The sequence below is a fragment of the Aedes albopictus genome, chromosome 3, assembly GCF_035046485.1.
Source record: "Aedes albopictus strain Foshan chromosome 3, AalbF5, whole genome shotgun sequence".
NCBI lineage: Eukaryota > Metazoa > Arthropoda > Insecta > Diptera > Culicidae > Aedes > Aedes albopictus.
The window spans coordinates 28,127,334-28,149,978 of record NC_085138.1 but is presented as its reverse complement, the minus strand read 5'-3'; the positions used below and the strand labels follow the sequence as shown (position 1 = coordinate 28,149,978).

General features: G+C 45.9%; 2 protein-coding genes across 3 annotated transcripts in view; one reads left to right on the top strand and one right to left on the bottom strand.

Moving 5' to 3' along the window:
* Nucleotides 1–22,645, bottom strand: part of LOC109426162 (uncharacterized protein DDB_G0284459) — a 197,963-nt gene that overhangs the window by 96,447 nt on the left and 78,871 nt on the right. The gene's annotated exons all lie outside the window — the stretch shown is intronic.
* The window catches only part of LOC115254587 (ras-associated and pleckstrin homology domains-containing protein 1-like), a 30,982-nt gene continuing 16,883 nt past the window's right edge, over nt 8,547–22,645 (top strand). Inside the window, exons 1-2 of the mRNA XM_029852196.2 lie at nt 8,547–9,249; nt 9,355–10,081. Coding sequence (XP_029708056.2) covers nt 8,584–9,249; nt 9,355–10,081 — 1,393 coding nt within the window. The 5' untranslated portion in view covers nt 8,547–8,583. The remainder of the gene's footprint in view (nt 9,250–9,354; nt 10,082–22,645) is intronic.

Here is a 22,645-nt window from a genome sequence, read left to right as displayed (position 1 = left end):
TGAATCGAACTTGACAGTTTTCTCATGAGTTGTTATGTACATATTTCATAGTTCAGTCAAACTGGAGCCTCAATATTGCAATAACGGTTAAGCACGCTGTAATGATACTTATGTACCTCGTCACCCACTTCATGCAACTACATTAGTTGTCTAATAACACTTAGCGCGCTAGGCATAGTTCCATCATGCCGCTCAAAGTGTTGCCACAAATAATGCTTAGTTTGCAAAACCCAGTTATCTGGCTGGTGGGACATGGGAGCCTAAGCTTCAACTGTTAATGCAATCAGAGGCTACTCAGACTTAGACGAGTTTAGGTTAGTTTGGCTAGAACTGCCATTATCGAAGGAACATGACGAGATAATATAACATTATATGGTTTATCTAATGTAAAACAATACAACATAACAAAAGAGAACCATTCCCAAAACCATAATTAAATTTATAACCTGTAGTGAAATTACAATTAAAAACAATATATTTACGGTACATTTTATTGTTTGAAACCATACGTGTACCATACTATGTACGGTATATTAAAGCCCACGTATCAGTATTTCAAACAATTCATTTACAATAAAATGTATGGTTTTGTAAAAAAATATATATGGAGAAAAAAATTTTTTTATATTGTTACGATACTTAACAACCCGTATAGTATATTGTAAAAATCTTATTTACAATTCACCATACAGTTGTCTACATTACATCTTATTGTTTTTGTATTTTTTATTTTTACAGTGGTGTTTATTGTAACAATATGGTTCTAAAAAGTACTGTTACAATACCACATTTGGTTTTTCTACTGTATTTTTTATTCGGGTTCCTCCAGTAGTACCCGGATTTTTTTTTTCTCATGATTTGAAATATCCGAAAATTTCTCCAGAATTTCCATGAAATTCACTTCACGAGTTCCTCAATGGAATTTTTTCAGGAGATCTATGGTGATCCTCCTGGAAATCCGCCAGAGTTCCTCGGGAATTCCTTCTAGAGATCCTCGGTAATTCCTCCATCAGTTCTTCGGGACTACCTGCAGGAGTTTTCAGGTAATTTCTACAGAAGTCACCGAAAGTTTATCTTGGAGCTCCCAGGGAATTTCTCCAGGATTTCCCTGGAATTCCTCCAGGAGGTCCACGGAAATTCCTGCAAGAGTTTCAAGGGAACTCCTCTAGAAGATCTTCGGGAAATATTCCTGGAAATCTTTGTGAATTCCTCAGAAATTGCTCTAGGAGACCATGGGAATTCATTTAGAATTCATCCGTTACTCCTCCAGGAATTCCTTGGGAATTCTTCCATAAGTTTTCCGACAACTTCTTCTGGAGTTTCCCGAGAATTCCACAAGCAGTTTCTTGGGATATCCTCCAGGTGATACTCGGGATTTTTTTTAGGAGTCCCCCGGAAATTCCTCTAAAAATTCCACGGGAATTCCTCCAGGAGATCCTCGGGTATTCTTCCAAGTGTTCCTAGGGAATTCTTCCAGGAGATACGCGGGAATTCCTCAAAGAGTTTCTAGAGAATTCCTCCAGGGGATCTTCGGGGATTCCTCCAGGAGATACTTGGCGAACTTCCACAGAATTCGCGAGAATTCCTCCAGGAGATCCTCGGCATTTCCTATAGGAGTTTCTTGGGAATTCTTTCAGTAGTTTCGCAGACATTCCTCCAGGAGTTTCTCGAGAATGCTTCCAGGAGCTCCTTGAAAATTTCTCCAAGAGTTCTTCAGGAACGTCGAGCTCATGGGGGAATTTCCGAAAAACCCCAAGAGGAATTCCCGAGAATTTCTTGCAGACATTTTGAGGAACAGTAGCAGGAACTCGTGGAAGAATTCACGATGAACCCCAAAAAGAATTCTCGAGGAGCTCCTGGAGGGATTCTCAAAGAACCGAAAATCCTAGAGGAGTTCTTGAGGAACCCCTGGAGGAATACCAAGGAATACATGGAGGGAAATCTCGAGTCACTTCTGAAGTAGCTGTAGTACCTTAGAATATGTTGAACAGATTTCCGGGGTACTCTTGGAAGAATTTCCGAGGAGCTCATATAGAAATTCTCGAGGAACTCCTGAAAGAACTCCCGAGGAACTTTTAATTGAATCACACAATACTGAAAATTCTAGCGAAATTTCAGTACAGAAAACTTGGGGAACGTTCAAAAATTACGTCCATGATTTGGGGGAGGGGGGGGTTCTAGAAAAGTGACAGTACGTGTATTGGGTATAGGAAAAGTGCGTGACAGAGGGGGGGGGTTTGTCTGGAAATCCCGAAAAACGATGGACGTAATATTTGAATCTTCCCTTGAGGAAAGACACTGTGCAAACGAGAGCAACTCTGAGAAACTAGGAGTAACTCTTTTTATCATTGATCGACGAAATTTGTCGAATGACATCCCAAAAACTGTAATTTTCATTCAGCACACGTAACACTGCAGTTTGACATTGGTGCCAGATCACTCTTTGGTATAAATGGGATATAATCTGGGGAACTTCCGGGAATTCCGAACAACATTCCGATCCGAATGCAGAATTTCTCTCGTTAGATCTGTCTTGCCCTGATAAAAAGTATCATAAAAATACGATAAATTTTATTGTTACAACCTCTGATGTATGTCTGGTATGTATTGCTTGGCAGCTGTTGATAAGATCTATCTTCAATCTTTTCAAATAACTGCCAAATATCACAAGTCAGACCTCAGGTCGTATGTATTGAACTGGCATCACTGTTCTGACACCGTTACGTGAATTCAGTCAGGCAGCGAGCGTTACCTTTTGTTTTGTAAAACGTTATTAATAAAGTTACTACGCAATTTCTGAATCGGTCGTGTCGTGTTTTTTATTCCGCCGAATTCCGATATATTCCGGGTTGATTAATACTCTGCGAACCGTCCGCCCACAGGTTATGGGCCCAGAGTAATCGTCGCGTAGGAAATTCCGGTCGAAGTGTTGTTTTTTCGGGAAAATCGAACGGAAAAAGTTTCGTCGTTGATCGCCGGTGTGTGCTAGCAGCCGAAAAACAAAATGGCTGAACAGGCACGATTTCCATTTCCAAAATTGAATAACCACAATTTCCAAACGTGGAAATTCAAGATGGAGATGATGCTCGTCCGAGACGAGTTATGGTACGTCATCGATGAGGCTGAGCAGGTTCCAACAGCGGCGGCTGCTTTAGCGCAGTGGAACAAAGACGACCGGAAGGCTCGCGCTACAATTTGTTTGTGCCTTGAGGACGCCCAATTGAGTTTGGTACGGGCTGCGAATACAGCCAAAGATGTGTGGACTGCACTCAAAAAGTACCACGATAAAACATCCGACGTGTACCTACTCAAGAAGTTGACGAAGCTCGAATTGACCGACGACGGCGATATGGAAGATCACCTGCAAACGTTCAGCGACCTGGTGCAAAGGATTGCAGACGTGGGGGGATGAATTACCAGCGAAATTGCAAGTAGCGATGTTGCTATGCTCTCTCCCTGACTCCTACGACCCGCTCACGACTGCGTTGGAGCAACGGCCTAGTGACGAACTGACGTTGGATTTGGTAAAATCCAAATTATTGGCAGAAGCGGAGAAGCGGAAGGAACGGTCCGGAGCTGCTGCTTCGAGCGGCGGTAAAGCGCTGAAAGTTGGTCATCGTCGTTTCCGCGTTGGAGGTGGTGGTGATGTCAGCAACAAGGACTCGCGGGTTTGTTTCTATTGCAAACAACCTGGCCACCTAAAACGAAATTGCCGTCAGTTTTTGAAGGAGTGCAACAAGGTGGAAAACTCGACCCAATCGAAAAAGGAGGATAAATCCAAGGCCAAGGCAAGTCAAGCTCAAAGCGTATCGGATGGACCATTGGCGTGGATGGTCGGCTATGGCGAGCCGGCGGATTGGTACGTAGACAGCGGTGCAACTCGACACATGACGGGAAACAGGAGATTCTTCTCGAAGCTAGAGGAGGCAAAGTTTACCAGCGTTATCTTAGCGGACGGTGAAAAGTCAGAAGTTCGTGGCGTTGGTGAAGGTAGGTTCCATGTGATCGATGGCAACGGAGAAGCGGTCGAAGTCATGCTGCACGACGTCCTTTTCGTTCCCGGATTGACGAGCGGACTGATCTCCGTTAGTGCGCTTAGCAAGAAAGGTTTTGGTGTTGTTTTCAACGGCAGCGGATGTGAGATTCGTCGACCGAATGGTGAGGTTGTAGCAGTTGCGGGTTGCCATGGCAATATGTATCGATTGCATACACCTGAGAAGGCGATGGCAAGTATTCAGCCGTCACATACACCAAATTGTTTGCACACGTGGCACAGACGGTTGGGGCACCGCGACCCCGAGGTTGTGCGGTCTATTGCCAAGGACGGACTAGCGGATGGAATGAAGGTGATCGACTGTAATGTGCGTGCGGTATGCCAATGCTGCATCAAAGGGAAGCTGGCACGGAAGCCGTTTCCGAAACAGTGCGACAGAGGATCCAAGGCGATATTGGATGTGGTTCACATGGATTTATCCGGACCGATGACAAGTACTCCCAGCGGAAACAGGTATTTTCTGTCGATAGTCGACGATTATTCTCGAATGTCCTTCACGTACCTACTGCGGAAAAAGTCGGACGCGGCGGTCAAGATCCGGGATTTTGTAGCTTTCTGTAAGACGCAGGTCGGCAAAACTCCACGTGTACTGCAATCAGACGGCGGCGGAGAGTTCGTCGGTAACGAGTTGCAGCGGTTCCTGAGAAGCGAAGGGATTGTATGTCAGTTTTCGGCCCCGTACTCGCCACAACAAAACGGCGTGGCCGAAAGGAGAAATCGCTATCTCAAAGAAATGACAATGTGTCTTTTGCTGGAGGGTGGCCTGGATGAAAAATACTGGGGTGAGGCGGTGCTCACGTCGACCTACGTGCAAAACCGCCTACCGTCGCGTTCTATTGGAATGAGCCCCTTCGAGCGTTGGTATGGGAGAAAGCCATCTTTCAAACATTTCCGGATTTTCGGTAGTGATGCGTGGGTGCAAATACCAGCGGAGCGCAGGAAGAAGATGACACCGAAGGCGCGGCTTTTGACTTTTGTTGGTTATTCCAATCAACATAAAGCCTATCGGTTTCTCGATAAAACTACCGGCCGCATTACGATAAGTCGCGATGCGAAATTTCTTGAGGATACGGAGATGGACCGGAAGATTGGATGCGATGAACGGATTGGACAACGGGAAGAACAAGAAACAATTGTCGAGCTGCCAGCACTGCCAAAGTCCGACGAGGTTTCGATCGCCGAAGAAGAAGAAGAGGATTTTATTGGCTACGAGAGTGCTGAAGAACTGTTCGTTGGACAAGACCAGGAAGAAGTTGTGTTCGATGAAGTAGATCGTGGAGATCCAAACGGCGAAGATGGACGAGTTTTGCCTCGACGAGCGAACAGAGGTGTGTTGCCCCCTAGGATGAACGACTACGTTGTAGGTAGAGCAGCTGTCGCTTTGGATGAGCCGACGACCTACGAAGAGGCCGTTGGTTCCGAGGAAAAGGAGAAATGGATTAAAGCAATGAGTGAGGAGTACCAGTCGCTAATCGATAATGACACCTGGGAGCTTGTGGATCCGCCTATCGATCGGAACATCATTGGCAGCAGGTGGGTGTTTAAGCGCAAGCTGAATGCAGATGGCAAAGTGGACCGCTTCAAGGCGCGACTTGTCGCGCAAGGCTTTGCCCAGCGAGTTGGTGTTGATTTCGACGATAGCTTTGCCCCTGTTGCTATGCATTCAACTTTCCGTTTGCTGCTGACTGTTGCTGGGTACCGCAAAATGCAAGTAAAACACCTGGATGTGAAATCAGCATACCTATATGGTACACTGGAGGAGGAAGTATTTATGCGTCAGCCGCCAGGGTTCGCCGTACCACACAAGGAGCAGCAAGTGTGCCGCCTGCGGAAATCTATTTACGGACTGAAACAGGCTGCTAGAACTTGGCACAAAACGATAACGGATATACTTCTGAAGATGGGATTTCTACAGTGTAAGGCAGACTCGTGTCTTTACCGCAAAAAGTGTGCAGGAGGAGAGTGGATGTACATTCTTTTGTACGTTGACGATTTTTTGGTAGTCTGCAAACAAGAAAGTCACATCAAGGAGGTGGAGATGGAACTTCAAAAGAAGCTGAAGATCACGAAGCTTGGAGACGTGTCCTGTTTCCTTGGTATACGCGTCGATAAGGATCAGGAAGGTTTCTACAATCTCAGCCAAGCTGTTTTCATCAAGAAGGTTGCAGGGAGCTTCGGACTGAACGATGCAAAAGGATCAAAATTCCCAATGGATACTGGATATTACAAGATCAGGCTGGACAGCAAACCGTTAACGAACAACGCTGAATATCAACGATTGATTGGAAGCCTTTTGTACATAGCGACTCACAGCCGGCCTGATATCGCTGCATGCGTGGGTATTTTAAGTCGTAAAGTCAGTTCGCCTACTTTGGTCGATTGGACAGAAGCAAGAAGAGTTGTGCGTTATTTGCTGCGAACCATTGACTACGGCTTAAGACTTGGGGCACCTGGAGCGGAGTTCAAGCTGGTTGGTTACTGCGATTCGGACTGGGCCGGTGACAGCACCGACCGCAAATCGTGCAGCGGATATCTGTATCGCATAGGAGGAGCTACAGTAAGCTGGATAAGTCGCAAGCAGAGCTGCGTTGCAACTTCCACAATGGAAGCAGAATACGTTGCTTTATCGGGTGCGGCACAGGAAGCGGTGTGGCTCCGCGGATTGCTCGATGAGTTGGACGAGAAGCAGGTGCAAGCTACTACAGTTTACGAAGATAACCGCAGTTGTTTGGATTTCGTTGCATTAGATCATCAAAAGAAACGGTCCAAACATATTGACATTCGGTATCACTATACGAGAGACGTCTGTGCTACCGGAGTGATTGATCTACAATACTGTACTTCAGAGGACATGATAGCGGACATTCTCACCAAACCGCTTGGAGCTGAACGAGTGAGGAAGTTCGCTGCTATGATGGGCCTGGTTCCCATTCCAGGCCGAGATGGTTGAATTCCCGAGGAGGAGTATTGAACTGGCATCACTGTTCTGACACCGTTACGTGAATTCAGTCAGGCAGCGAGCGTTACCTTTTGTTTTGTAAAACGTTATTAATAAAGTTACTACGCAATTTCTGAATCGGTCGTGTCGTGTTTTTTATTCCGCCGAATTCCGATATATTCCGGGTTGATTAATACTCTGCGAACCGTCCGCCCACATCCATACCATAAATCGTTCACAATTCCATACCATAAATCGTTCCATACCATAAATCGTTCACAATTCATGTGACCATTAGTATCTGTAAATGCTGGAGAAAAATGTTACCGAGAAATATGAATTCTTTGGTTTTTCAAAGGTGAAATCTGTTTACATAACAACAAATATTATTGCATGTTTATTTTAACATCGGTTCAATTGACCCCATTAAACTAATTGTATTTGTATTGTTATCAATGGCAGTTTACTATTTACTAGATTCCTTTAATTTATTGGAAAACATTAGAAAAATCATTGTTCATCTTTTTCTTGTTTTAACATCCTCACTTGGCTAAACCTGCTTTTCAGCTAGTTTTCTATAAGTACTTCCTCAGTTATTCATTGAGAGCTTCCTCTGCCAACACGGCTTCACGTCTGTCAGTTTTAGCGAATAACATTCGATAACCGAAACATCTACTGTACTCAAATTTAAAACGAAAACTATAAAAAATGTGTCGAGTGATTTTGTATTTGATTATACAAACATGATCCAAGCAACAATAATACTTATTGTTATTCATTTGTTACAAATTGTTTTTAAGTGTAATTGAGAAATAAACTCTTTTTTAATAAAAAGTCCATGAGAACTTTGCAGGCACTTTTGCAACTATTTAAAAACAACTTAAATTAATTTTTACTGATAGTAACTTTAAATTATTATAGAACTATTGAAAAACAATCGAATCAATCAGTCACTAATAAAGCTAATGTTCACTTATTGTACGAACTATATGGGCTTGATTTCTATTGTAAAAAGTAACAATATATCTACTATGTGTTTTATTGTGAACAATAAAACCAGTCATTTGTTAATAATATTTACCATGTAAAGAATGGTAATTTTTTATCCGGGTGCCCTTCGCATCTGTCATCACTGTAAAAGCGTTTAGCTGCTAGTACACAGGGTCAAATATTTGTTCAAAAAGAAACCAATGCTCAAACATCTTGTTTGACTCGATCGAATTTTCATTAGTGTCAAACTGATGTTGTTTCTTGAGTTCTTTCCTTGTCAAATATTTGACCCTGTGTACTACTGGCCTTTGTAAAAGGCAATGAACTTCAATTTGCGTCGATTTTTAATTCTTTGTAGACATCCCTCGAAAAATGCAGCTAATGAACACAAACTGTAACATCATCTTCGAACGATGCTTTGAAAAGTGAACTGCGGTGTGACGGGTGTTCATTCAGTTCCGAACAAAACAAATGCGCTGTCAGTCACGCACTTCTCCGCATTTTCCGCGGTAGATTCCATTTTCCCTCAGCAATTTTCCACGTTTTCCTCGAAAGTTATTACCCTGGTAACCGGTACCCGCCGCGAGTGTAATCACAAGCAATGCGTCGATCGCTTCCGGTAGCTTCGTCCTCGTCGCCGCATCAACAGCCCCAGCAGATTCTCAACTACACCATCGCGAGTGACATCCAGTTTAGCAGCAGCAGCACCAGCAGTAGGAACGGCACCGGGGACGCCATGAACGGTTCCGGCAGTAGTAGCAGCACCAACTGCTCCCCGTTTCTCCTGCATTCGCAGCAACAGCAGCACCAGTATTTGTCCTACCCGCTGTTCGAGGGCCCCTTCCAGGTTATCGAACCGGGCAGCGACATGTACATCGAGATGGACTCGGACTTTGGCCTGGACGGCAGCGGTCTGTTCGATGGGAGCCGAGTGATGGAACAGCAGGAACTGTTCATCTCGGAAAATGGGATTCCGCAGGATGTGCTGGAGGATGTTTTTCAGCTGGATGATGATATGGAGGCTGCGGGAGGGCTGCTGCCGCAGCAGTATCCCGTTGCCGCGGGCCTGACAATGGCCGAATACGAAAAGGATCTGGTAGCGGAAATGGAGAAACTGTTCCCGTCGCCTGTGGTTCCGCCGCAATGCGCTCCTCCGATGTCCAAAGGGAGTCGATTGATGGAGGAACTGGTGAGGACGGATCCGCCAGAGCTTCCGTGCTATATGAATGTGCAACTGAAACCGGATGGCAGTCGGAAAGGACGGAAGGTAAGTCCTGGCAGGTTTTTGAAGAAAATAATCCAAAATCACCTTGATCAATTTGTCTCGCTTTCAACAGGTTTTGTACTAATGCCCGCATTTCAAATTTTTCAGATGGAAACAGCGCCACGTGACGTCCAAAGGGGTCTTCGATGCGTGGAATTGACTGACGGCAACGGAACCACTTTTAAAGCCAACTACTTTCACAATCAATCTACCGAAAAGCAGTCGATACCCGCTCCACCGCCAGTCAAGAACACTCTCCAGCACCGTCGCGTGGTGGAACTGCTCCAATCGCCTCCGCTCCGGAACCTGAGCCCCGCCATGGCCAGCAAGATCGAGTCGCTGGCCAGTGGCAATCGTAACGTCACTCTCACACCGGTTCGAAGTGGTTCCACACCCCCGCCTAATCCTCCGCGTCCCAATTCAACAACCATCGTCATCAAGACTCCAAAGAGGACAATCGGCTCGAGCGGAACCCCGATGGAATCGGCCCCCGCTCCACCGCCACCAACCATGGGTTTCCCCTTTCCAATGGCCATAATCAAACAGGAACCTCCGGATGACCATCCGGCACCAGCGACAATCCCTCTGGAAAACACTCCGATCGAACTCCCGGTCATCACACCGAGCCCCATGGCCAGCAAACAACCCCGAAAGCAAAAGCTCCAATCCCTGTCGCAGTGCGACATGGTGTTCAAGGAGGCCATCACTCCCGGTCCGAGTTTCCCATCGACGATTGCATCCAACCGTCGGATTGCTCAACGTCTGACACCTGCTCCGCCTCTTCCGCCTAGCCGTGGACCACCTCCGAACGATTTCGTCACCGTCACGATCAAGGGTGAGTACACGCGAACCGTTACGGTTAGTGAAATTATTGAAAGCATAGTTGATAAGCAGTTTCAAGGGTGATGGGTTCTGTAGAATTATTCAAAAAGCAATATTAATTAAGATGGTATATCTTTATGTTGTTGGTAGATGCATATTGAATCATTTTACCCATCTTTCTTTCAAATCTATGCGTTTTGAGGTATCAGCCTTTTCAAAAATTCTTACACTTTACCTTATGCACTCTTTGATTTTCTATTGTTTCTATTTTTTAACTCTTTTTTTTTTGAACTTCTACCTTTTAGTTTTTGATTTTCCCACGCATTCTTATTTAAGGATGTTTTTTTACTCCATTGTGACTTTTCAAAATCTTGCAACTTTTATCAGTAGACAATCAGTAGACCGTAGTTTGACTTTGTAGCATTAGTTCACAAAACAATTGTTGAATATATTTCCTCTTCAGGTTTTCTCTCTACGTTTATTAGTTTTATTTCTTATGGTTATGATTGACATTTCAAGTTAAAAAGTAGTTCTTTTATTTTATTAATTTTTTGACTCGAAAATCTTCTATAAGGACGGAATAATGAAAAAACCTTCAATGTACCAGTAACCGCTCGTGTTCCAATTGGGTTGTTTAGTGAATAAAATATTGCTATTTTCTATAGCCTAATCGAAAGAGCTCATTTTTCTGAGTATAACATGTTTTTATTGGATTCCAACACCTTTGTTTTGATGGTTAAATCAACAAAACAGTTTTAATTTTCGTGGATAGAATGACAGTTCAATCGTTAAAGTGACAGTTCGACCCGAACAAAAAATTTTCCCCATACAATCTTTAAATGCATTTTAAAAATAGTTCCCGGACTCCAAAAATTATGAAATTTTGGATTTCGACTAATTTTTGGGCGGAGAATCCGATTATGAAATAATCCGGATACCCCTAAAGAACCCAATTGCCGCTCACGATCTTAGAAATGCAGTTTATCTGCGAGCATGTTTTTCTCACGGTCAGTTGACAGCTCGCTGTCGAGACGAACAGACGGCTCTGTAGCACGTGGATTTGTTTACATCCGAAAAACGATATCTTTCCAACTTTTCGCGTTCTATTTTCCCCCTGCGCTTGTATTATATCTTCCAGGAAGCTTTGATTTCAGGCATGTGGTCGATGTGCTTTGCAGTAATGATTGAAATAGCTGAATGTATAATCAATGGCAAATAATTCTGTAAAAATCAGATCTTCAAGTCATCGTCATCTGATATAGTTATACTGATCATGATGCTGCATAGTATATCGAACATTTGTCGAAGTCATTTATGTGCCGGGAAAATATAATTCCAAGTTGGTGACAATATTACAAACTGAGGGAGGGTAATAGGCCCAGTCAGACCCCTGAATGGGCAATGTGGGATAGTGTATGGGAATGCCATTGAAGGTTTGTAATATTCTCCGAGGCTTTCGAAATCCAACAGGGCGCGTCCCCGGGTTGCGGATAGGGGGAAAAGGGAGATTTTTCGCATTTGTACTGTAGTCAGCCAATGTGGTATTATCTCCTATGGTGTTGTAGTGCGAATGAATGATCTCATTCTATGGGAATTTGAACCTTGTAATGTATTGTTTATTAACTTCAATTTTCTAAGCTTGACAAGGTTTTGAAAACAAACATGAGATGAGAGAATTGCCTAATAGGAAAGTCACATCAGCAAAGCTTTTACATATGCAAATGCTATTCCATGGGGTCATGTCTAGTATTTAATATGTATGACAATGACTGATTCTTACCTAGCAGGGGTACTACAAGACCACGCGGACAATTCGATTACATGCTTAATTGGGGATAATATATTTTCCAGAACTGAAGGAACACTTTGCCCGGGTGGAAGTATCCGTTTGTTATAATTGACAAAATAAACAATCGGGCGTTTTTTCTTTCTATGACTTGCTAGGCATTTTGAGGACTATTGTTTTTTTGGTTTTGGAAGGTATGCGATTCACTATTGAGCTTTAAAATTATTTTGCATCTGAATAGCATTGATATTGTCAAGTCTGTACCAACACCCTAACCTCACACCAAAATACCCTTTTCCTATCCCATGGCGTTTATGTGGTCAGCAAAGACTATTCAGCCATTACCCCTCCTTATCTTCGGCTTTGCAAATGCTGCAAAATGAAAAATGAAAATGAAACTTTTCACGTTCTATTTTCCGTCGTCGCGATCCGTATCCTGAGGACCAAGCTGCACCACCGTACGGGTGTCAAGGTCTAAAGCGCATTCCGGTGCCGTGGACCGTTTTTCCGATGCGTTGTGGCTGGTTTGCTCCCGATATTAATCACCACCATACACCTGACAGACAGTTTTTCGTAGTGTGTGGGACATATCGTATAGTGAAGTTACATTGCACCGTCGAGCGTTTTATTGACAAATAATTGTGGTGAGGTCGCTTAACCGATAAATATTCACCGGGTGGCCAACGATGGCGTTGGCCCCGGATGAATTTCCCTCCATCGGTGATCCGAGAGTGGGATCATCAAACCTATTCGATGGAGAGTTTGCTGGAGCACGACTACCGAGTTACATGGACCCGAATGGCACTTACGGAGCAGTCCAAGTCCTCCGTATGGAAGCCACCAGCGGAAGATTGCCAAATGACCCTTTTCTTCTACGTTCATCGGTTGAGAAGTGTGTGGGTGCAAAAATCGACGGTGCCTTTCCGGAAGGTAAAGATGGCATAACCTACGCTCTGAAAATCCGCAGTAGCAATCAGATCGCTAAGCTGATGAAAATGACCTCGTTAGCTGACGGAACCGGAATCAAAATCATCGAGCATCCAACCCTCAACGTCTGTCGCTGCGTTGTGACTTGTCAGTCGGTCGCCGGTCTTGATGACGGGACAATAGAAAATGGTCTCGCTGACCAGGGAGTGCGCAGCATCCGCCGCATCACAAGACGAAATGGGGACAAAGTTGAATACACGTCAACGAATATTCTCACTGTCAGCGGAACAGTCATCCCTCCGCACGTGGATTTTGGCTGGACACGCTGCAAAACTCGGCCGTATTATCCAGCACCCATGCTGTGTTATATTTGCTGGAATTTCGGCCACACCAGTAAACGCTGCCAACAATCTCAGTCAACTTGTGGAACATGCTGTAAGGACCATGCAGTTAGTAGGGAGATTCGATGCACCGCAGAGGAATTCTGCAAGAGATGTGACAGGCACAATCACTCCTTATCGAGTCGCAAATGCCCAGTTTACATCAAGGAAAATGAAATCCAAAGACTTCGTGTCGATCTTGGCATATCCTATCCGCAGGCAAGGAGACGATATGAGCAAGGGCGTGGACAAAACAGCTTCTCAAACGTAACTACAGCAGGTAAAGATCAGCAAATCACAGAACTAACCTCGAAGGTGGACCAGCTCCAGCAGGAGATGGAGAGGAAGGACAAACGAATCGAGACACTTGAATCCAGTCTAAGTCCCGGTAATAATAATATGATTGCCGATCTACTGCAGAAGGTTGAATTGTTAACCAGTGAGATGAGGAAGAAAGATGAACGCATCCAGGCTCTTGAAAGCGCTCTGCAACAGTCGTATGGGACTGTTTGCAACAGAACAACAGTCGTATGGGACTGTTTCGCAAACACGGTACCATAGAGCGGCACCAACATTTCAAAAGGGCGTAACTGCATTTGGAAGTAATACCTTCTTTCAAAGCTGTAGGTCGTACTGCCTCCCTTACACTCAAACCACCGTGGTTGTCGGAAAGAGGAGAGTTTTTCCCATCTGGTACTTGTTGTGAAAAACATGGAAATCATAACACATGATCCACAGCTTTAAAAGAAGGTGATGATTCCAAAAGCAGTTACGCCCTTTTGAAATGTTGGTGTCGAGAGGAGCTTGTTGCTAAGGTCACCAATCTAGAAGAGCAGCTCAATCACAAAGAGCGGGAGGTTCACGTCCTACGAACCATCGTCCAACGAAAAAATCAGCCAATCGATCAATCACCACCACATGACGCCCAAACAGTTATCGCAACATCACTATTCCAGGACCAAAACCTGGCTATAGAAGCCTCATCAAAACCATTTCCTCCTTAGAAGAATAAGAAGCAGCAGTGTTTGGACCTTGGACTGGACCGGCGGAACACAGTTTATCGACGAGAAAATAAAAACCCGAACCGATTACAAAAACTAAAACGAATTCAACTTTATTACGTCCTTTCTTTTCGAGGATTGGTACAGTTATGATGACGGTTGCTTTTTCACAAATTCAAACTTGTTCTGTCTCGTTCGTCTCGTCGGTCGGAGCGCAATCTGACAGTTGCGCAAGGTGTTCGTCACTGCAGGTATGATCGGCAGGCTTGGGCGGCATTCACACGCGAACATCCACCCCCACCTTGAGGCACCAGTGCCTCAATCCGACGGTAGCACGCAGATCTTCTGTATGGGGCGTGAGTACTCCGCTTGACCACGCCGCAACGTAACTGTCCGGACGACTCCTGTCGAGTCCGGGTGTAGCTGGACAATACGCGCCAACTCCCAGTGAGCCGGTGGGGCATTGTCATTCTTGACCAGCACCAGCTGATCCTTCTCCACGTTGGCCTCGGTGGTACGCCACTTGCTCCGAGGTTGCAGGCTGGATACATATTCATCGCGCCAACGTTTCCAGATTTCGGTCGTGTGCTTGTGCAGAAGTTGCCATTTGTCCAAACGATTCATAGGAATGTGTCGAACATCTGGCTCCGGGATGAGGTTGATTGGCTGTCCGACCAGGAAATGTCCTGGGGTCAACGCTTCGTAGCTGTCTGGGTTCGTTGAAAGTGGGCAAAGTGGTCGCGAGTTAAGGCATGCTTCCACCTGCGCCAAAACCGTTGAGAAATCTTCGTACGTTGCTGCTTCGGAGCCCAAGACTGCGACCAGATGCTTCTTGGCGCTCTTCACCGCCGCCTCCCAAATGCCGCCGCGATGAGGCGCTGAAGGCGGGTTGAACACCCACTTTATTCCCAAGTTGGAGAGAAATCGTTCTGCTGCTTCGTTGTGAGTCTGTCTTGCACCTTGAATCTCCTTCAACCAGTGGTCCGTACCAACAAAGTTTGTACCGCAGTCGGACCATATCTCGTTCGGATGAGATCGCCTGGAGATAAACCGCTTCAGTGCACAGATGAAGGTGTTCGTCGAGAGGTCACTGGCAACCTCCAAGTGCACAGCCTTTGTGGCCATGCACACAAATACTACGATGTAGCCCTTGGTGGTTTTCACCCCGCGGACGCAGGATGCATGTACCTTCAGTGGACCGGCATAGTCCACGCCGACGTGTGTGAAAGCTCGAGTACCCGTCACCCGAGGCACAGGCAGGCTGCCCATGAGCTGTGACGCTGTCTTCCCCTTGAGTCGCACGCAACGAGTACATCCTTGAGCTGTAAGACGGACAGCGGTCTGCAGTCCTACCACCCAGTACTGTTGATTGACTGTTGCTGCTAGTAGACTGGGTCCCGCATGGAGATTTCGCAGATGAATGTCTCGCAGAAGTAACTCGGTCACCTTGTGGTTGGCTGGGAGAATGACCGGGTGTTTGACGTCGTATGGGTACGCGGAATTTTGCAAGCGTCCACCCACACGCATCGTTCCTTGGCTGTCGAGAAAAGGATGAAGGGCAGATAATTTATGTTTCGGTGGCAACTCGTTACCCTTCTGCAACAGTTCCAGTTCCGGCTTGTATGCGGCGTACTGTGCAGCTCTGGCCAGCTGCATCTTGGCATCGTAGATTTCGTTTGGTGAAAGTCCAAGGTTGAGATTCTCGTTGTCCGCCTTGAGTGCCAACACGAATCGATTGACGTACGCTAGGGTGCGCACGATGAGCGTGTAGTTCGAACGCCGCTCCAATAGGCTTGTCTCGATGTCGTAGTTCGTTCTGATTATCGGTATCGCAGTGTGAAGTACCTTCAACCGACGTAACTCCAGTAACTCTTCGTCGTCGACCTGCTCAACAGGGACTCGCTTCCAGTGTTCGGTTTCCGACTTCAATTCGTCCGGTCCACACCACCAGAGGGGGTGCGTTACCAGCTCGCCAGGTGTGAGACCGCGTGAAGCACAGTCTGCTGGGTTGTCCTCGCTTCGAACGTGATTCCAGCGATCACGTGGCAGCACTTCCAAGATTGCCGACGTACGATTGGCCACGTACGTTTTCCATTTGCGGGGGTGAGCGGATAACCATTGGAGAACGATGCTGCTGTCTGTGTATGCCCAAGGCTCCACCTCCAGATGGCTGAACGCCTGCATTACCGATTCCATCAGCGTTGATAGTAGAGCTGCTGCGTTGAGCTCTAACCTCGGTAGGGACACTTGTTTGATTGGAGCCACCCTTGTTTTGGCGGCCAGAAGATTCACCACTATGTCTCCTGAATCATTCCGCCCTCTAGCATACACCACCGCTGCGTACGCCAGTTCGGAGGCGTCCGAAAAACCATGCAACTCGATTTTACCGTTGTAGTTGGGTGCGAATCGAGGAAGGTGTACCTGTTCCACTTGCTGAAGTGTTTCCTTGACCTCAATCCACGCCGCACAGTGATGCGGCTCCATACAAAAGGTGGCGAAAAGTCTTAACATGAATTATATACCTTCACAGCTAATCAAACTTTGTTATTTATTAGAATTAGTTACCAAGAAGACATTTTGACATCCCATGAGTCACATTGACCACTTTTAGGACTATTCCGGAATCCTGGTTCCCCCGGGGAAGAGGACAATTTTTGGATATTTTTAGAACCCATCTTGCGACACTCCATTTTTCATGATTTTGAAAAATAGGTCCAGTAGAAATCATTTCCAGACTTTTGGGCGAGATTGGCCACCTTCAGGACCGTTCCGGAATCCTGGTTCCCTTGGGGAAGAGGACAATATTTTGATGTTTTTAAAACCCATCTTACGACACACCATTTTTCATGATTTTGCAAACACGTTCCATTAGAAGTCATTTCCGGAATTTTGGGCTAGATTGGCCACTTTCAAGACCATTCCGGAATCCTGGTTCCCTCGGGGAAGAGGTTAATTTTCGTATATTTTTGAAACCCATCTTGCGACACATTATTTTTTATGATTTTGAAAAATAGGTCCAGTAGAAGTCATTTCCGACTTTTGGGCCAGATTGACCATATTCAGGACTGTTCCGGAATCCTGGTTCCCTTGGGGAAGAGGATAATTTTTTGGATGTTTTGAAACCCTATCTTGTTACACACCATTCTTCATTAATTATAAAAATATGTACATTAGTAGTCATTTCAGCACCTTTTCTTGATGGCCATCTAGAAAACAAGACTCTACTGAACATGTGCAAGTATATGGAACAATCTAAGATAAGTTTCTTAAATCGCGGCTTTATAAAACAATTGTTAATATTTCTGTTATATTGAGCAAAAACTAAGTTTGATTATTAACCCTTATGTGGCCGACAGGGTACCCGGGTACCCAGCGCCCATTTGAAAAGCACGGTGTAGAAAAAAGCAAAAAAATTGTCGGACACATAACGGTTAAAAATTATTGAAATGTATATCAGTTGGTGTGTATTTTTTTTTGTTTCGATCTTTTGTCCATTCGACCTTTTATCCATTCGACCTTTTGTCCATTCGACCTTTTGTCCATTCGACCCTTTACCCATTCGACCTTTAGTCCATTCGTCCTTCTGTCCTTTCGACCTTTTATCCTAGTTATTCCATTTATTTCGACCTTTCGACCTTTTGACCTTCGACCTTTTGATCTTTGATCTTTTGTCCTACAACCCCCTGAGAGCATATTTTACTAAATTTGTTTTTATTCATTCGACCTTTTGTCCATTCGGCCTTTTGTCCATTCGTCCATTTGTCAATTTGTCCATTAGACCTTTTGTTCATTCGACCTTCTGTCCATTCGACCTTTTGTCCATAGACCTTCGACCTTTTGTCTGTAGACGTTCTGTACTTCGACCTTTTCTCCTAAAGTCCATCCGTTCAGGCACAACACGAAGAACATTCATTAAACATCACACGAAAGAGCTGTTACACGCCATGTTTTGACGTTACTACATATATGTCTCTTGCCACAAGTTCCCCGGGGCACCACGAAAATTTTCTAGCATAGCTTCCGCTATCGATGATCTGTCCAATTTTCAGCCAGCAGAATACACTATGGGATCATAACATATTTTTTAACTTTAATTAAAACCAGGTTTCCCATAGAACCTAAATGGTTGAAGATGCGGTAAGTGTTATGGTCAACATGATATGATTTGTAGTCGATTCCCGATGATCATTGTACCACAAATAATTTTTTTCACTTCAACATCGAGTTCTTAACAAAATTTTCAATCGAATGATATATTAAATGGTGTGGTTTGGTTAAAATGTCACTGGGTTTTCCGCCTTTATATATGACCCTAGTGTATTATTTGTATTATTTGTATTAATTCGAATTTGGGTCATATTGACCCTAGTATACTAATAGAGTTAACGACTGAACGCTGCCTTCATTCAAACTGCATGTACGGCTCCGTTAAACTCTAGGACGTTTGAGCTTGGACGGCTCAAGTGAATAACACAAAAATGAAATGAAATCGTTTGAGCATTGCCAATCTCAGCTACAAATGAAAAAAAAGAACGCATTTTAACAAATGCTTTTACCCTGACTACAATGATATGCATACCAAGTCCAGGCACGGACTGTATTATTTTGTACTAAATATTGTATCATACTCAATGTTCAAGGAACTTAAAACGTATGTTGCGCAAGTTTGCGCAAGATGACCCATTGATTTTCTGAAAGACGACATGAAAATCTTCAAAATAAGCATAGCGTGAAAAGTGTCCAACTGCGTCCTCATATCTGAAATCTTAGTTGATTTTTTTTTTCGTTTCCCCATACATTTTACAAAGAAACTAAAAATGCAACACTTTTCAACACATACTTTGTAATGCTGTAAAAAAATCAATTTCGGTCCAATCTTATTAAAACTTTGGTAATAAGCTCTCGAAATATATAGAAATAGTACAAAAATAATACAGGACCCATATCTGAAAGTTGATTTTTTGACTTTTCGCCGCCCTCGCATCACTGTGCGCCGATTCGACTGCCGGAGGTAGTGGATCGTCCCACGAGAGTTCGCTGAGCCACAGCTGCTGGAATATAATCTTTACCTTCACAGTCACTGGCGCCAGCCAGCCAAACGGATCAAACAACTTGCAGGAGTCCGAAAGTAGCTGTCGCTTGGTGTTCACGCTGTTTACATTGAGGCTGACCTTGAACGAAAAAGTGTCTTCTTTGGGCAGCCACCGAATGCCAAGTGCCTTGACTGCATTTGGCTGCTCTGCTAGCTTGACATCCACCGGTTCCTGTTCGTCCTGAGCTTCATCCTGTAGTAACTCCGGGCAGTTCGTGGTCCATTTCCGCAGGTGGAAACCAGCGGACTCCAAAATCTCCACCACTTGTTGCTTCAGGTCCCTTGCTTTCTGCACATCCTTAGCGCCTGACAGAAAATCGTCGACGTACGTATCGAGTTCAATCCTCAGGGCTGCTTCCGGATACACTTCCTTGTACTCCCGGCCGGATTGCTTCATGGCTTCAATCGCTAGGTACGGGGCGCACTTGGTCCCATACGTCACAGTGCACAACCGATAGTGTTGGATTGGTTGATCCTCCTGCTCACGGAACACGATTCTCTGGAAATCACGATCCGCTGGGTGTACCACCACCTGGCGATACATTTTTTCCACGTCTGCCGAAAACGCTACCTGGTGGGTTCGGAAACGTAGAAATACCGAGAACAGATCCTGGTTGACGTTGGGTCCCGCCAGGAGTCTATCATTGAGGGACACTCCGCTTGACGACGCGCACGAGGCGTCGAAGACCACCCTCAATTTGGTCGTCGTGCTGTCGGCCTTGACCACGGCATGGTGTGGAAGATAGAAACACTGGCTAGTCTCCACCTCCACCTCGTTTGCTGGCACCACCTCCATGTGTCCTAGTGCCAGATACTCGCTGAGGAAATCCGTATACTGCTTATGGAATTCCTTATCCTGTCGAAAACGCCTTTCCATTGATCGCAATCGCTTGATGGCCGGAGTGAGAGATTCACCCAGCGCTGGCCCTGAATCGTCGAACGGTAGCCGTACGATGAAGCGCCCGTTTCCGTCTCGTGAGAGAGTCGACCTGAAGAGCTCGGCGGCTGTCTGTTCAGAAGGAGTAAGCTGCTGCGGCTTCGGAACCTCCTCCTGCTCCCAAAACATTCGCAAGGTGCGGTTGACGTCGAGCTCTGTGTGCAGATTGACGATGGATGCATTGGCTTGAATTTTCGACGAGTAGATGGCTTGATTCCCCGACACAATCCACCCAAAGATCGTGTTTTGCGCCACGGGAACACCACCGTTGTCCTTGACTTGCCCTGGCTTCAGAAGAGCAAGAAAGACATCAGATCCCAAGATGATATCGATCGGTCCCGGCGTTTGGTATGCCGGATCCGCAAGGTTCTCCTGTAGCTGGTTGTCAAGCAGGCTTGGATGCACCCTACAGTGCTGTGTCGGAAGTGTCGAAGTGAGCCTTCCCATGACGAAGGCACTTGTCTGCAAAACGATTGCGTTTTCGAACCGGTTGGCGATCACCAGCTTCACCAGTCCGCGAGTTGTTCCTGCTGTCTGCTGCCCTAGTCCGGAGACAACCACCTTGCCGTTGGAGCGAGGCAGGCCGAGTTTCTGCACGCAAGCTTCGGAGATCAGCGACGCTTCGGATCCAGAATCGATGAGAGCACGGGCTTGAAGCAGCTCGCCGCCGCCTCCCCGCACCCGAATGACAGCAGTAGGTAGAATGAACGCTTTCTGATGCACTTTTAACGGAACCTGTGCCACCATCGAAGTGATGACAGATCCGCTCTCCTGTTGTTGTTCCGCTTCACTGTTTAGCACTGGTTTCTTCTTCACTTCTTCAATGTTCTTTTCACACAGCAGTGTGTGATGACGCTGCTTACAGTCATCATTCCGACACACTGCTTTTGAACCACAAAACTTCGCGGTGTGCGATGCCCGCAGGCAATTAAAGCACAATCTCGCTTTCTTAACTAGTTCACGTTTGGACTGCGTGTCCATCTTTTTAAAGTCATCGCACTGAAATAACGGATGCTCTTTGGAGCATTTCGCGCACTTTTCCCCTCCTGCAGCTGAGTGCAGGGAATGCAACTTCTTCTCGCTCACTGTTTTCTTCACGGTTTCCTTCTTGACGGCTTCCCCTGTTGACCTTTTCGCAAACGCCGTGCAAGTTTCCAGGGCGTCGCACCGGTTATCCAGAAACTTCAGGAAATCGTCGAACGATGGATTTTCCTCTTCGATGATACGCTGCGCCCAGAGTGAACGGCTTTCCTTGTCGAGTTTTTCCAGCAGAAGATGGATGAGCCATGGGTCTCGCGTGTTGAACTCTTCCCCAAGCGCGTTCAATTGACGCACCACTTCATCGGAAGTAGTGACGAGCTTCCGCAGGCTTTCCGATGTTCCGGAGGTGACCGCTGGCTGATCCACGAATTCACGAACAAGGGCGAAGACCGTATACTTCTTCTTATCGTAGACATTCGTGAGCGCCTCCCACGCTTCCAGGTAATTAGCTTCCGAGATGGGAAACGAACTCACTAGCTGCTTCGCGCTGCCGTCAAGGAACGACACCAGATACTGCATCTTGAGTGAGCTGGGAAGGTCGATCCGGTTGTGAATAGTAGTTTCGAAAATGTCCTTGAACGACCTCCAGCTTTTCCTGTCGCCGCTGAATGTTGGCACGTTGATCGGCGGCAGCCGCACATTCACGAACGGTGCACGATTCGACCCGTAATCTTCCGCTGCCGGGTCCCGGGTGCCTTGCGATTGATTGATGTTCGCTGTTTGTTGGCCCTCCAACAAGGTACGCTGGGCATTCAGGAGCATCTTCATCGCCTCTCGCAAATCGTTGTCCATGACCGTTCTTCCACTAGTAAAACTGGATGTGGAAGCAACTTCGTCCGGATTGTTGTCCGCGATGTATTTCTCCAGAATGTCCTTTGCTCGAAAGTATGCACCATTAAACTCCTCGCGGAAGTTGTGCACGGAGGCAACCGCTTCTGGGTCATCCAGGCTCACCTCGATACTCGACTGTGTCTTCCGGAAGTTTCCAGCAAGTTCCCGAAGCTGGTCGAGCCTTTCCGTTGCCTCGCTGCAGGACGCCTTCCGTTCAGCGAGTTTCCCGGCTGCTGCCAGCTCCCCGACCACTTGCACCATATGTGCGTTACGGATTTTCGACGAAGGACCAATGTTTGGACCTTGAACTGGACCGGCGGAACACAGTTTATCGACGAGAAAATAAAAACCCGAACCGATTACAAAAACTAAAACGAATTCAACTTTATTACGTCCTTTCTTTTCGAGGATTGGTACAGTTATGATGACGGTTGCTTTTTCACAAATTCAAACTTGTTCTGTCTCGTTCGTCTCGTCGGTCGGCGCGCAATCTGACAGTTGCGCAAGGTGTTCGTCACTGCAGGTATGATCGGCAGGCTTGGGCGGCATTCACACGCGAACAAGCAGAAAGAATGGCAAGCG